Source organism: Saccostrea echinata, unplaced genomic scaffold (genome assembly GCF_033153115.1).
Source record: "Saccostrea echinata isolate AGI-Se365-2 ecotype Australia unplaced genomic scaffold, CSIRO_AGI_Sech_v1 ptg000041l, whole genome shotgun sequence".
NCBI classification, from domain to species: domain Eukaryota; kingdom Metazoa; phylum Mollusca; class Bivalvia; order Ostreida; family Ostreidae; genus Saccostrea; species Saccostrea echinata.
This window is the reverse complement of record NW_026889790.1, coordinates 3,873,542-3,890,112: the sequence shown is the minus strand read 5'-3', so window position 1 is coordinate 3,890,112 and position 16,571 is coordinate 3,873,542. Positions and strand designations below refer to the sequence as shown.

At 34.8% G+C, this 16,571-nt stretch overlaps 1 protein-coding gene across 1 annotated transcript; it reads right to left on the bottom strand.

Annotated features, from left to right (window-relative positions):
- Nucleotides 1–227: 227 nt before the first annotated feature.
- LOC133200786 (dynein axonemal intermediate chain 3-like) lies at nt 228–16,420 on the bottom strand. The gene is made up of 23 exons (XM_061336582.1): nt 16,332–16,420; nt 15,322–15,380; nt 15,098–15,218; nt 14,866–14,934; nt 13,986–14,170; nt 13,074–13,178; nt 12,674–12,817; nt 11,006–11,164; nt 10,723–10,880; nt 10,476–10,587; nt 10,281–10,359; nt 10,060–10,184; nt 9,791–9,964; nt 9,503–9,625; nt 9,052–9,270; nt 8,836–8,920; nt 7,829–7,962; nt 5,362–5,425; nt 4,274–4,404; nt 2,740–2,944; nt 2,393–2,484; nt 932–1,054; nt 228–608 (listed from the first exon to the last, which is right to left on the bottom strand). Exons 2-23 carry the CDS (start codon nt 15,376–15,378, stop codon nt 465–467), a joined length of 2,808 nt encoding a protein of 935 aa, XP_061192566.1. The 5' UTR covers nt 15,379–15,380; nt 16,332–16,420; the 3' UTR covers nt 228–464.
- Between the last annotated feature and the right edge of the window lie 151 nt (nt 16,421–16,571).

Below are 16,571 nucleotides of genomic sequence, written 5' to 3'. Positions count from 1 at the left end.
CAAAACCTTGACATTGTGAAGCTTTTCTTGAGCCCATCCAGTTCCAAATAACAAGGTTTGACTGAAGCTGGAAGTATGAAACCTTGTATATTTGTGGCATTTCTTAGGAAATGCTGCTGCATTTTGTCTCCCTAGTTTCTCAGAAAATTTTTACGATACTAGAAGCAGTTACATAATTTATTATCAATCAAAACAATAATGAACAGATTCTTTTTAAGGATATATTTGCAAGTGGCTGAAGCCAAAAAATAAAGTGAATACGTTAAAAAAAATATCTTGATAGACTGTCAATGTCAATAAATAAACATCTGGTAGAAAAGTAAAACTATCATCAGCATCAATTGTTATTGAAGTCTGCAACAATACACAGATCATAAATACACAGATCCTCCAAGAGAACTAGTTTACAACAGTATGATTTGTCAATATCACAGCTTGGATTTGTGGGTTATGAGCCCTGAGGGTCACGTCTCTGGGAGGGGCTCATCCTCCTCCTTCAGGAGCCCGAGTTCTCGGAGAAACGCAGCCTCCTCGTCCAGGTAGCTCTGGTACTCCTGCTTCAATCTGTACTCTATCTCCTCGTCCGTCAGCACCACGTTTGGGGCAATCTGGAAAGGGAAAGAACTCCAAGTTTTACATATCAGTATCTGGAGGTGACTAAGTCTGATATGCTAATTAGGACAGAGATTAACAATCAGAGTATGCTGTTAAGCCTAGAATTTTGTCCTGTGTTTTCTGTAAATTGAATGCTACAGAGGCCACCAGTATATTATTTCAGAGGATTTTTTTTTTAAACTTTTAAAATTGTGAAATATGCAACAGAATGCCATTTTCATCTTAAGTTGGTTGATAAATATATGTATTTCAATCTGAGATGCATCATGCAAGAGAATTTAGTAATGAGTTGGTTCTCTGATCTTATTTTTCTTACCCCTGCTTTCCTTTTTTGTTCCTGCTCCAACTCTCTCTTCTCGTTCTCTCTGAAGTCCCACCTCATCACAACAAAGGCTCGTCTCTTCACCTCACGCTCAAAGTAGTTGGAGATTCCAGTCATCTGACAAAATCATACAAGGTTTAGCCACAAGAAAATAAAAAGTTAATTTTAACAGAAGCTATACACATGGGGTGAAGTGTTTTGCTGGGCTACATGTACTTAATATGTTTTTATATATATATACAGAAATGTTACTTATAATAGTAGTATAAAGTTATAGTGAATTTCTGCTGATAACAAAGTTACTTTTGGTGAGCAATGGTGTTTGAAATATCATTATCACTTACAGTTGAAGTTCGGTATCTTAAACACAGATATTTTGAATACTATGGATAGGTCAAAGTGATTTTGAAGTCACAACCCCTTATTCCTGAAGTATTTTACCCCCGATATCTCGATTCCTCGGATATCTCAAAGTTTTTTCTTGGTCCCATGAAGTTCGAGATAATGAAGTTTGACTGTATATAAACATGACTATAACAACATAATTCTAGTTGTCCCAAGAGATTCAATATATAAACATGTATAAGAAAAACTTTACATTAATACAGAGCAGGAACAATGCAAGTTTGATCAGATTTTATAATTCTATAAAAGAACTCTAGAGTACAGAGTGCTGGTCAGGGTGTAGTGTACTGTAGCTGATTACAGAACTCTTTATGAGAACTTGACAATACAGAGTGCTGATCAGAGTGTGGTGTACTGTAGCTGATTACAGAATTCTTTATGAGTACTTGAGAATACAGAGTGCTGATCAGAGTGTGGTGTACTGTAGCCAATTACAGAATTCTTTAAGACAACTTAAGAATACAGAGTGCTGATCAGAGTGTGGTGTACTGTAGCTGATTACAGAATTCTTTGTGAGTACTTGTGAGTACAGAGTGCTGATCAGAGTGTGGTGTACTGTAGCTGATTACAGAACTCTTTATGAGAACTAGAGAGTACAGAGTGCTGATCAGAGTATGGTGTTCTGTTGCTGATTAAAGAATTCTTTAAGAGAACTCTACAGTTCAGAGTGCTGATCAGAGTGTGATGTACTGATTACAGAATTCTTTATGAGTACTTGACAGTACAAAGTGCTGATCAGAGTGTGTTGTACTGTAGGCGATTACAGAATTCTTTATGAGTATTTGCGAGTACAGAGTGCTGATCAGAGTGTGTTGTACTGTAGCCGATTACAGAATTCTTTATGAGTACTTGTGAGTACAGAGTGCTGATCAGAGTGTGTTGTACTGTGGCCCATTACAGAATTCTTTACGAGTACTTGAGAGTACAGAGTGCTGATCAGAGTGTAGTGTACTGTAGCCAATTACAGAATCATTTATGAGTACTTGACAGTACAAAGTGCTGATCAGAGTGTGGTGTACTGTAGCTGAGTGCAGAATTCTTTGATTGTACCTCATTAGGGGTGGGTTGTCTAAGACTCCAGGGGATTTCCAGTATGTGTAATGTACCAGCATTGTCACCCACAGCTAACAAATGCTGCTTCTCTGTAATATAAACAGACCTGTCACTTTATACTGAACCAACACCTTTCTACACAAAAATTAGATAAAGTACTGTCATTGATAGTGAAAAAGTTGCATGTTCCAAATAAAGTTTTTATTCTGAAACAGAATATAAATTAATTTCAATTTGTAAAACTTATTTCTGAAACCAGAAAAACTACTGTTAAGGCTATATTGCTTGTAATGCTGCTATGCATTATCTGTCAATTAATATTTTGGGGGGATGAAAATGCTTACGTGAAATCTGGAAGGGGAACAGCTGTGTAATCAGAGTTGGGGACACACTTTGTGTCAGCGTTGGTTCATGGGTTTTATCCAGAAGATCCCATACGTCCACGCTTCCGTCGTGTTTAGCGATGTAGAACACTGAGGGTCGAGATGGAGACCAGTGACCAGCGGTCATCTTGACAGGATTGGCATTAGACTGTAGGATTGGTCCAGTCTGTATATAGCAAAAGCAAGGTATTGTTACATTTCAATCTTTCAAGCTATTATAAATTTTTATCATGTTTTAAACTGTATAGGAGTATGTGTAAATTATAACAGACCTACTTAGCTAAAAAAAAAAAATCTTTCTCAAAATTAAGTTTTGCACATTAAAAAAAAATACTTAAACATATTTAATCTTCATTTAATTGTAATTAATACAAATGAATTAATTCCTTTCAGTTTTACTTATAAGTCAGCAGTTTATACATACATGTATATTAATTGTTAAGGATACACTGTATACATTTAATAAATTCTAGTTCATCTGATCTATATTAATTCAACACTTGGTAATTAAGTCAACAATGACAACTTGTCCTATTTATCTCAAATTTTTAGCACTACATTTGTTCATTGAAATAAAACCCAACAAGCACAAATTAATATATGCCTCATTTCTTCACAAACTCATCACCAAAGAGTAAATCATGATCAGTCCTTATACGGGTATTCTTCACGTGTTTATCACACATAGGCCATCAGTGTACGGGACACTTTAGCTCACCTGACAAAATACTGCTCAAGTTTACAGAAAAATAAATTTTATGAAAAGAGAATTTACTAAAGTGAACTTAAATTGAAGATGCTAGTCAAATAGCTGTATCAAGCTTTATGTGCATTGTAATAAATATTTTTACGCAAATTAATTCTGTAAATGTGTAATTATAAAAACCAAGTCTCAAAAATAGGACAACAGACTTTTGTGGATCAGAATTTGTTTGTTTACACAATTTAAGACATTGAGCTGAAAACACACATCATTCCAGAACTTTTTTCTACCACCAATCACTTACTTTCTTCTTATTCTCAGAGGTCTCGTCCTGTTAATATCATGGCTAAAAATAAATCTTACTACACACCAGCTTAACAGAATCTTGTTCTTATACAATGATAAAAAGGAATCTGACAGTCTGATATAATAAATAGAATCAACAGGATAGCACACACAGCATATAAAGAGGCAACATGTACATATACTATAAACTTATATACATGTAAAAAAAAATCCAAAAAAAAATATTGGATGGATCTTTAATGTCATTCAACTTCTAACTATAGAAATACTGATCTGAATTTCAATACCAATATGTGTCAGTAAGCAAGCAAACCCCCAAACACTCCCTCAGAAACTTCATTTTGATAAAAATAAATAAATTTTAAGAAATTTAATATATGGGAGAAAACTGCTTACAATTCTCTTACCACCCCAATATGGAAAGATATAACCCTTGTCAACATAGAACTGATCAGAATGACAAAGAAAGTGGTCAGATAGCATTACCGTTACACCCTCCTTCCAGATCGTGAAGGTCCATCCTCCAACGCACAGAATGATGTCACTGAAAAACGGTGATCGCTGGACCGTGTTCACTGGTCCGTCATGGATTGCATGGTAGAAATCAGGCTTTGGTGCTATAGTGAAGAAAATCAAAATTTCAATTAATCATGCAAACTTAAAAAGACAAATTTAATCTTATACTGTTATACCTAACATAATGCTAAAGAAAGTAACTATTCTGGAACAGTAAGGTGTCAAAGCAACAAAAACATTGTACTTAATAAACAAGTTGAGAAAAATTTAGCACAACCAATGTGTTTTCTGAAAAAGAGATCACTTGTAATGTACATGTATAAAGGGTATCACCCCTACCTTTACTAACTGGTAACTCCCCCTGAATCCTGACCCCCCTTTACTTAATGAGAATTTTCCCTGTATCCTGGTCTCCCTCCCTTTACTAACTGACAATTTTCCCGGTATCCTGGTCTCCCCCTTTACTAACTGACAATTTTCCCTATATCCTAGTCTCCCCCTTTACTTACTGACAATTTTCCCTATATCCTAGTCTTTCCTTTTACTTACTGACAATTTTCCCTGTATCTCAGTCCCCCCTTTACTTACTGACAATTTTCCCTGTATCTCAGTCCCCCCTTTACTTACTGACAAATTTCCCTGTATCTCATTCCCCCCTTTACTTACTGACAATTTTCCCTTCACTAACTGACAATTTTCCCTTTACTTACTGACAATTTTCCCTGTATCTCATTCCCCCCTTTACTTACTGACAATTTTCCCTTCACTAACTGACAATTTTCCCTTTACTTACTGACAATTTTCCCTTTACTTACTGACAATTTTCCCTGTATCTTGGTCTCCCCTCTTTACTTACTGACAATTTTCCCTGTATCCTGGTTCCCCCTTCAACTTACTGACAATTTTCCCTGTATCTTTGTCTCCCCCTTCACTTACTGACATTTTTCCCTGTATCTTGATCCCCCCTTTACTTGCTGACAATGTTCCCTTTACTTACTGACATTTTTCCCTGTATCTTGGTCCCCCCTTTGCTTACTGACAATTTTCCCTTCACTTACTGACAATTTTCCCTGTATCCTGGTCTTTTACTGGCATCCAGTCCACATACACGACTTCTCCATCCTGACAACAAGGAAGTCATTTACACGAGTCTTAATTAGCAAAAAAGTCTGCATTAAATTTACTTGTCAAGCAAAAAATTGGTGTGCAAAAATAAAAAGAGATGATGAAAGAAGTATTTGTGCATGAACATAATATAATGCTAATAAAACTTAGGCTTTAAAAATTAAGCAATCTTTTTCAAAGGAATAAGAAAAGCAAACAAGCCCATCAGAATTTCACTTCAACAAAATGCTTCTTATCTGGTAACAGATGTTCAAAAAAAAAACAAAACAAAACCTGAGAGTGTGCTACAGCTATAGCTTACAACCTTCAGTCTGTCTGTAAACCACAGCTTATGTGTGGTGAAACCTCAGATAAGCTCACAGACAACGGTGAGTTTAATGTACTAACCATTAACTGGGTATGGCTTCATTGTATTTTGTGTGTAGTGTACTTATGAAATTTTCTGCAGAAATTTTTGAAGGAAGATCACCCTTTTGTGTGGTGTATTATATTACAGATATTTTTTATAGCAGGAGTTAAAGAAATATAGAATTAAATGTTACAATGCAGTGAAGATGGGCTTTTTTTCCTCATCTTCAACTTGATATCAGAAAACTGTTAAACACTGTACTGTTAATATGTAAGACAAATAAAAGAAATCCATCCATTAATTTCCTGAGACTACTGACTCCTAAGGCATACTTTCAATTTGGCATATTCCAAGTTTTTACACTATCATTTTATGAGTGGTATCTACAGTATTAATGTCTGTAAAAAAAATACATTAATTTTTAAAACCTCTACATTTCCCTAATACATAGGTTTTTACATCAACCATATATTTGAGCAAGGGGTCCATGGGCCGCAATGCTCATCTGAGTCACATTTTAAAAAGATTGTCCCCCAAAATTAGTTTCACAAAGAATTTTGACCCTATATTGTGGCCCTAACATAGCCTCAAGGGGTCATGATTTAATCATACTTGAGTCCAAAAAACATTGGGATGCTTCAATATCAATGTGACCCAACTGTTCTTGAGAAGAAAAAAAATTTCATGTAAAATTTTATATCCAATTTCAGCCTCTTTCTTACCCATGGTCTCTTATTTGAAGAAAAATTTACTGAATCCATACAGTTTAGGAATTTTTGAAGTTGGCCCTTCAACTCTTGATAAGCAATTTGAGCAACTCTAAATCAAAAACTATCTGAGGCTGCTTGCATTATTTATATGACTAATCATGGATTTGTTGTTTTTAAGAGGAATTTTTTCCTATACATTCACTTTTAATACTGTGATCTCCCATAACAGCCCACCCTACCAGTAGCAATGATTTGAACAACAATTACTTCCTGAAAATGCTTGTATATCAGTTTTACTTATCATGGCCTAGTTGTTCTTTAGAAGAAAATTTATAAAGATTTTCCCTCAATTTTCCCATAAAAAAAACCCTTTGATTGCCTATTGTGGCCCAACCCTACCCCTGGGGGTCATGATTTTAACACTGATTTTACACTATGGTAGAGTTCATGAAAATTTCAACTCCAGCCAAGTAGATTTTCAAAAGATGCCACCAAATTTTCAAAAATTCTTAATTATCTCCCATTGAGAGTGGGCCTGGCTCTTTATTTGAACAAACTTGAATCTCCTTTATCCAAGAATGCTTTGTGGGAAGTTTGGTTGAAATTGGCACAGTGTTTCTAGAGAAGTAGATATAGATAATTGACAGTAAATGCTAAGTCATGTTCTCTGTAAAGTAATAATTGAAGAATTCATTAAGGCATTAATTATTAAATTAGAAAATACAAAGTAATAAATTTGTGATTACATTTCATCAAAATAAAGAGCTTGTGCAATAATAGATATACAGTCATGTGTGAAGCCGAGCAGAGGCCTGATATAAATGGATTACTGGAGAAGACGATAACAGAATGCTATGTAAAAAGGTGACATTAAGTAGGTCATGAGAAGAAGTGTGTTACTAAAAAGTTAATGTTAGATTGGGATACAGAGGTAAGCTACATGCCACAGGCATACCACAAGGATACATTATATATATATACAGTACATGTACATAAGTGTTGACAGGTCGCATGCTTATCACAAATGTAAGTAGGTATATGGTTAGAGATCAAACTATTCACATACATGTATTACATAGAGTTTTTTAGGTTGTAAAGAAGTTCATAGAAGATGTCATACATATAGTATAAATAGATCAGATGGTGTGTACAGAAGGTGCATGCTGGGTAGTGTGTAGGGGGGCTCTGTGATCAGATCTGAGGACACATTTACATGCAGGAGAGTTGTATCTACAGCTGTAACGTGCAGTGCTGGTGACAGAGAGACTGTGCAAGACTAAGAAAGCAGAACTGTACAGGGAGTCAAGCTCATTCCCCCGCCCCTAGGACGACGCCCACTACCTCCGTCCCCACGTAGAAATGAGTCTTGACACTCTGTAGAGTCCTCTTGTCTTTGCCAGACCCGGGCTTTGTGTAATAACCACCGCCCATAGCATTCTCACGACTCATGTCGGGGGCATCAGTAGCTTTGGACACTACAAAAACAAGAGAGATATTATCAGTCTAAATGATCACTGAAGTAAATGCACAATTTTAATTCTGAATTTTTATCTATATATAATACTAGTATCTATGACGGTTTACAAATTCAACGATTTTAAATCTTTGTGAATAAATAATGGTTTGGATTAATTAGTTGCATCACATGTTTTTTTTTTTTTGGTCTAATAACTAATTGATAACAAGCAAATTAAACATTAAGTAAAGCACTAACAACAGTGGGATGTAACTTGTTACTTTTACACAATCAAGGAACTATATAGTGCTTCTGTTATCGGGATCTAAACATTCCACACAATGAACATTTATAAGTCCTCAATATGGACATCTCCTGATTGATTTAAAATTGTTATGATGATAAAATGACATTAAAGATGACTACACTATGATCACAAAATTATCTGTGTTGTTTTTATCTCTTACCATCTCTCCTCTCTGTAAAAATGAGTTTCATTAAAACAACATCCCTACAGCAACATAACAAATAAACTACCCTTATTATTCAGCACAGAATCTAAATGTACCAATGTGCTGGATTTATTTAGCACCTGATTCATTGTAACAAGATATTTGTAAGTATATGTGGATTTATCAAAGATCTACATGTCTTCTTAAAGAAAATGATAAGTACAGAGTAATTTCCCTTGTTGGTTTTCTCTCTAGGACATTTACACTGATTCTAGATTAAAATGTTAGTCCTAGGAAACAACATTTCACATATGTACTAACAATTCTAAAAACTCTTGTAGCATGCTGAATCTTAAATATATAAATTAACACTAGGGGATTTGTGTGCTTATAAACTGGAATTAACTTTAGTTTAATAATGGCTACAATAAATAACTTACGGGCTTTTCTGTCCCCCTGCTTCTCCTGTATAGAGAACTTCATTGGGGCATGGTCTCCCCCTGGTTCTGATTTGTGGAGATGGACCTAAATAGCCAGAGAACAGCCATTAGAAACTTGTACACTGCACATCAGTACATATATACTAAAGTATGAAGCTTGTATTGCTACCTTACAAGGATATGAAATATATACATTGAATTCCTTAAGAAGTTTACCTTCAACATTGGCTTCCAGGATAGATCTAGGTGTTTGAATGTTGTAGGAACTCCCATTTGAGATTTATCATTTTTGTCTGTTTTGGTGGCAATGTTGAGTTGTCCTGGCCCTTTGGGGGGCCTCGTGTCCCAGAACAGGATACTGTAATCTGCGGCACATGTCATGATCTGACAGGACTGCATGGATTTGTTCTCCTGGGGAACTCCCATTCTGTTCACCTACAAAAATCATCACAGTCACATACAAAATACAGAAAGAGTTCTTGTAAAATCCGATGAAAGTCAAAACAACGAGATCAGAAATCAAGATAATCTGGCTTGCCTTGGGCTTGCCTAACATCTAACAACTTCACATGTGCAGTTTGTTCATTGTAGTTGTAATTGTGACCATGGACTAACTGTAATGGCAGCCCTGAGACAGTTCTCTATACTGGACATCAGTATATCTTACCTCCATGTGGTCAGGGACCCACTGTATGTCTGTGATGGCCGCCCTATGACTGTTCTCTATACTGGACACAGCACAGTATCTCACTATTGGAGTTTTCAGGGCATTAGGGTCCTCAAATCCAGGCTACAAATAATCAAGTACCTCAAAATAAGATCACTACTTCACTACTTATACACAAATTTCAACAATGAAAATATATTTTATTCTAGCTGTGTTTCCATTTTATTCCTTTTAAAACTGTATTCCACATTAAATAAAGTATGACAATTTCCAAAAATCAAAACTCACCAAAACATTAGATTTTTTGTTCCTGTTCCCTCCTCGAGGCTGCTTAAGTCGGTCTGCGTGGGCAGAGATGTCCCACAGAACTACCTGGCCATTGTAACATCCTCCACAGATTATGTTGGGATCTGATGGACTGAACTGAAAGCTGTAGATATCATCTGGGGCCTCAAGCAGCAACTAAAAAATACAAATAATATTTCTAAAGCCCATCCTATCCTCAATTAATCAATATCCACTGAATAAGAGAGCAAACTTATTATACAAGTCTTCACCTGGGGATGTATGGGGTCTGTAAAACTCCAGATAAGAATAAGGGAAGGAGTCATAATGACTTTGGCTGCCGAGTCAATTCTCTCGTCAAATGTCATTTTCTCCGCCACCGAGACTGCCACAACCCCTACAGAACAAAACAGTATTAGTCACGAGGATGCTTTCTGTTTAACTGATTTCATGTAAGATCTGTTAACTATACCTGTGAATCGTCAGTGTTTACCTTTAATTGAGGGATGCCATTGTATACAGGTAATACTCTTCTCTTTACTAAACTGAAGATCTGTAAACGACTGGTACTCCTGTGTTAATATACACCAATAATTAACAACAATAAATCCAGGCTTACAATCACTGCAAGATAAGCTATCAGATTCAGAATCATTAGTTATTTCCCCTTGCTAGTTTTATACACTACCTTAAGGTGATTGTCTGACTTATTACCAAAGTTGCCCTCAGCATCCCCAAGATGGAGCCAGTCAATGTAGAACACGTCCATAATCTCATTTTGTTGTAGGGCCAGCTTAAATCTGTCCAACGAAAAAAAAATTCAAAGTAGTAAAAAAACACGAGAAGGAATATATCCAAAATATGTAATTACATTTAGTTTTTGAATAAGAATACAGAGTGACAGAGACTAGAGTGGAATTGCAGAGTGTTGTTACCTTTGTGTGACAGATTCCACAGATGTTTGGAGGTTTTTGGAGTTTTCTAACTGTTCCTTTTCCTTCTGTGAGAACTCTCTGGGTTGGTACTGAGTACAGTTATTTCGGGGGTATTTCCAGTCGGTCTGGGTCCCCTGGTCCACACACTCAGGGATAGACTAAGGAAACACAATCATGGAACATCAAGTTGGGGAAAGTACTTCTAATATTAACCAAAATTTTTTAATTTTTCAAATACATTTGTATGCAAATGAATTTTAATAAAGTAAAAGATGACATTTACCTGAATACTTTTTTCCAGTTCTATTTTTTTGAGGTCAAATGTTCTGTCATCAAATGAAGCACAATCAATACAACCATCCTTGGCATCCGCCACATTGCGATCTTTGAATTTGTAAGGTGCTCCAAACTCCTTACGAACCCTCTTTACTGATACCTTAATCTGTCATACATAAAACAAAACTGATGGCTCTGTGAATCAAACAATCTTGATACACTATTCAAATTACAAATGGATATGGACAACTTGGAAAAACCCCTTCAAATAATGAATCTATTATTTCTGTAGTGTCCAACATTTTACATTTGATTGAATAAAATTGCACATTATTTAATTAAATAAAGCATTTGAATTCAATTTCAAATTTTCATATCTTATAAAATTACTGACTTGAACGATATACCAGACCTGTTTATCCAAATTGTTGTCTCTCAGTATTTTTCATTAGATTTGTCAGTGAGATTTGGCATTTGCCCGTAAGATTTCACTTTTCATCGACTGTACATATATCACTAGAAAACAACTACATTTCTGATTACCAAAACATGGTTTAATAACAAAGCAAAACGTCATACACTGCTCTCTTTTGAGTGATTTCTGTCATTTTTTAAACCACCACGTTTTGGCAACTTAAGTGTTTGAAAATTTTCTCTTCTTTAGCGATTAAAAAGCGTCAAACTGAGACAGATAACGAAAACTAATTGTTAAAATCCATATGAACGGATTTCCGTATTTTCGTTATAGCAAAACGTAAGACGTATTTTGGAACTGAAAATCCGTACAAAATACGGTGAAATCGTAAGAGTAAACAGGTCTGATATACATGTAAGTTACCGGTAATAAAGAGACTTAAGGTACAAAATATCCATTAAATATTGTATCATAAGAGGAACATTTACATATGGAGCATAACAAATACATGTTAGAATGTATGTGTTTCATCTTAAAGTTCAAATTAAGAAACAAATTTAACTTTGGAGAATTCATGAAGACCTGAACTAGAACACTTCACACTGGCATATTTTATGAAGCAGATTAGCGTTGTAGTTCCTGTATGTCATGAATTCTCCAAAATTAAATTCATATGTTTTATTTACATTATTTGTCTGATGACTATAATGCCACAAATTTTTGTCATTCAACGATCATTTTTGAAACAAATTTGCAACATAGTTTTGATGTCAAGTACGATATTATGACATCACAATGGAAATGTTCTTACTCATTAATGGTAGCTCATGAGAAAATGAACTGTTTTATAATTTGCAAAGAATCTTAAGGAAAATATTTGAAAATGTTAAATATTGTGATATAAATTTAAACTTATCCATGTTATAGTCTGCTTGATCATCCTTTTATATTCTGATAACAATATAGCACACCTTCTGATCTTGTGGCTATGATAAATAAAACTGACAGGTCTATCCTTTGCCTAACTCTTGATCATAATCAGACTTACTCTTAACACATGTAAAATCACATGACTTACACTTTATCCCATCATAATATCAGACTTATCCTTTGTATAAATTCTCACCCCCTAATCAGACTTACCCTTTGTCTATTTTCTATGACACTTTTAATCACACTTACCCTTCGTCTATTTTCTATGACACTTTTAATCACACTTACCCTTTGTCTATTTTCTACCACACTTTTAATCACACTTACCCTTCGTCTATTTTCTACAACACTCTCCTCTTTGATTTCTTTCTCACTCCCCAATGACACCCAGTCTTTAGGTTCGGGGGGTATATACGTGTAGATCACTTCCTCTTCCTGGACTCCTCCCTCCCCACCGTCTGGTCCATGGGGCTGAAATATAAAAACAATCTTCCTGTTATCTACATTAATTTCAATATTACTCTGGTCACATCCATCTTTGTGGTAATTGTTTACACTCAACAATTGCCTCATAAATTATATAATTTATACATCACATGTATATGGGCTCTTTCATAATTTTTTAAATCAATATATTGAGATTTTTTCCCTATTTTTACTGATCCCATTTGCTTTATGATAATAAGAAAGTTTCAAGGCAACAAGACATAGAACAAACAAAACCTACATTAAGTATCTTCTCTTTGGCTTCCTCTGTGATGGCGCAGTAGAAATTCTGTCCATACTTGAAGTCAAAATCATACACCACCAAAATTTCATCTGTAGGATAATCCTGTCAACCATAAACTCAAAATCAATAAAGAAAAACAAGAGTTCTAAATATAATAAAAGTTAAAGTGTATTTAATTACACAGAAAGTTTATTTCGATAAGCTTAATTTTTAAATTCATTATTATTATTTTTAAAATTAATTGAATGTAATCAATGATTTCCATGTCCATTTTTAATTAAAAAAAATACATATACACAAAATATTTCATTGTAATGCTGTGTAATGCCAGTATTACTCTAGATTTTAAAAAGTAATACATTATATTACCATTACATGTAATTAAGATTTTTTTTTTGGAATTTTACACATTACTAGCATTGATTCAAGTATAAAATGCATTGCAATGCATTACCATTAGATTTAGCATTACCCAAAGCCTGCTTTTGACCTCACTGATCTTGTAGACAAAATCTTTTTGTAAATATACTGTTTGACATACCCCACTGATGCACTGCATTGTATTAAAATGAAATATATGGAGATAATGAACAGTATTCAAGCTCAAAGGTCCATTCAAACAATACAAATCAGGAGCAGAGCAAACACAGACCTCTAAAAAAACATCAGAGGTGGGATCAGGTGCCATGGAGGAGTGAGCATCTCCTGCCAACCGGTTTTGAATGATTTTGAAATTGCAGATATTTTCTGCCCTACTTTCAATTCATAATTCATTGTTCTCTTTTTTGAATATATTTATTCAGAGTGAATAAATGACCAAATATCTATACCTGAATGGAACTACAACCCATTGAACAGAGAATTCAGAAGTTAGCATAGATATTGCTGTTAGTAGATTCTCTCACTTACAATAATTTCTTGTTTGATGGGATGGAAGTCACAGACTGCAGCTCTGTTACGCATATCATCCAGAATTTCCTGTTTGGTGATTATTTTGATCGGATTTTCTTCCGTAACGTCTTGGTCAGCACGGCAGTGAAAAATCTCCTGAGTCTTAGAGGAGAGAAAAAGAGCAACAACTCCCTCAGGAAGACCTGAAACAATGAGGAACATTTAAACTTAAACTTTAAATTCCTAAAAATTTCATTGTATACAAAATCAATACTATATAACATACTTCTTTGTCAGGCAAAGCAATAGCTTTCACATCCTGACCCTTTTTCAAAACAATTAACTGTCTTATTTGCTTAGCAGCTTCTACATCTTCTATAACAATAAATTAACTTTCCTCTCCCTCCTATAACACAATAAATCACCTTCCACACAACACAAAAAATTACCTTCCCCTCTCTTCTAAACATCAATTAACCTTCCCTTCCCTCCTATTAAACAACCCTCCTCTCACTCCCACAACACAATATACAACCCCACCCCACCCCCAATAATAAACTAATCTTCCTCTTCTCCTCAGAAGGTTGTGGGTTTAAGACCGCAGCCACGACAGACCTTAGTCAATAAAAAAATAGGTATAGTAATTTTTCCTTTGCCTAGTGCTTGGCACTTTGAAGTGAAAGTCGCAGATCTTTGCAGTGTGCTGAGTAATGGTTTAAATTTGAAGCCCTTCACTGATATTTGGTGATGTTTCTATATGAATGAAAAAAATCTTAACAACATACACACAATCAATCCTCTTCTACTCCAACAACATAAATACCCTGGTAACCTTTCTCTCTTTCCCACAACATGATCAACTTATCTTCCCCTCCCTCCTAGAAAACAATCAACTAACCTTCCTCTCCCTCCTCCTCCGGAGCTTCCTCTGCCTTCTTTTCTTCAGCTTGTTTTGGCTTCACATTCCCTGAAAAAAAGTCACTACCACTGCTAAACAAATACGAAAACCTTCTCCATACAAGGATATGTAATTGTTTCATTTTTTTATCTGTACAGTAGAAATTAATTAACACAAGATTATACTTGCTTTTTATTCATTTTTTTTATCTTTTTTCACAAAGAAATCAAACCTTTAGAGGATGTGGCTCTTCCCTTCTCAGTTTTCCCACCTTTGGGACTTTTCTGACCACTGGACACTCTTTTTCCACTTCCTGGTTTACCGGATTTGGGCGTTTTCTTCCCAGCAGTATCCTAGAAAGATATTAAACATATAATAAATCATGTTCTGATTTCAGTCAAACCAGCAGAAACAACAAAGATTTTCTTTTTATGCACATTCTATAACTATAGTTACCTGATCTTTTTCATTTTGTTCTGCTGACTTTTTCTCCTTTTCTGAAGTATCGTCCATGACTTAAAATAGAAAACACACGGAATTACAAAATGTAAAAGAGCATTGATGCATAATATGATTCATAATCTGTAACAGCATAGGATTTTGAAAGTACATTGTAATAGGTTCAAGAGAAACTGATGCATCACAGAGTTTGAAATAATTTGTGCCTGACAGCTCAAGACGCTTCACTTTGGCACAGACAAACAAACTTGTTTGTATCCAGGCCCAGCTGGAAGTGTTAAAATTTCCACTGATTAAAACATTTACATTCAGAAATCTGTCTTAAATAATAGACAAATTGACTAATTGTACAGTTAGCCAAGCATAACAAGCCGAATGGCAGACCTATTGGTCTATAGGCCTATATGGATATATTTGGGATCAAAGTTATGCTGACCATTTTTTTAGTCATACTCATAATCACTTTAACAGAAGAATTGAGATGTGCCCTAGCAAGGTGCAAAGCTGATGACGTAAAAACTTACATTGGTGGTTTTACATGTGTAATAAAAATTATTTTTGACATAGGCATTTTTTTAATTGGGCTATATTACAGATCTTTGGCAGGGCTGACAAATTTTTACTAGTAATGAACCCTGCATTTCTAGGTAATTTTACGATGAGTTTTAAACACTGTGCATCGTATGATTCATAATACGTAACAGTAGAGGAATTTCGGAATGAAACTGTACAAATTAACATTTCTTTTATCATAATCTTAAAAGGCTGTTGTAAGCTTATGAAGTCTTCACATCTCTAAATATTACCTTTCTGTGTTTAAGATTATATTTTGATTCAGATGCATGACTGTTAGTGGATGCACAGTAAATTCAAAACTTAATAGACGCCTATCTTTATAATCATATCATGTTAACATTCAAAAGCAAGTCGCTTCCTTTTTCACTCTCTAGCTGAGCAAAGCTAAATAAAAAAAAATTAATTTCTTGTTTTGGTATTGTTCTTCTTACCTTTATTTTAAAATATTTTAAATTTAAGAAATCCTACACAAGATCAAGCAAGTGCTCGGTCTAGTTTATGAAAGACGCCATATTTGAAAATCCCCGTATCATACGCTTCTTTCGGTTGCTCTTAGCAACTGCAGAAAATGACGTACACCGGTCAATAAAATACACAGCAAAATAATATTGATCACACAAAAGGTGTCCGTGTTCTGAATAATGTCTTACTAATTTTGTAAAATTATTTAA

Coding starts and splice junctions, on each gene's coding strand:
- LOC133200786 (XM_061336582.1), bottom strand. CDS start 15,378: ATGGACGATACTTCAGAAAAGGAGAAAAAGTCAGCAGAACAAAATGAA. Junction 14,935..15,097: donor AAGAGCCACATCCTCTAAAG/GTTTGATTTCTT, acceptor ACTTTTTTTCAG/GGAATGTGAAGCCAAAACAA. Junction 9,271..9,502: donor GGGTCCCTGACCACATGGAG/GTAAGATATACT, acceptor TGATTTTTGTAG/GTGAACAGAATGGGAGTTCC.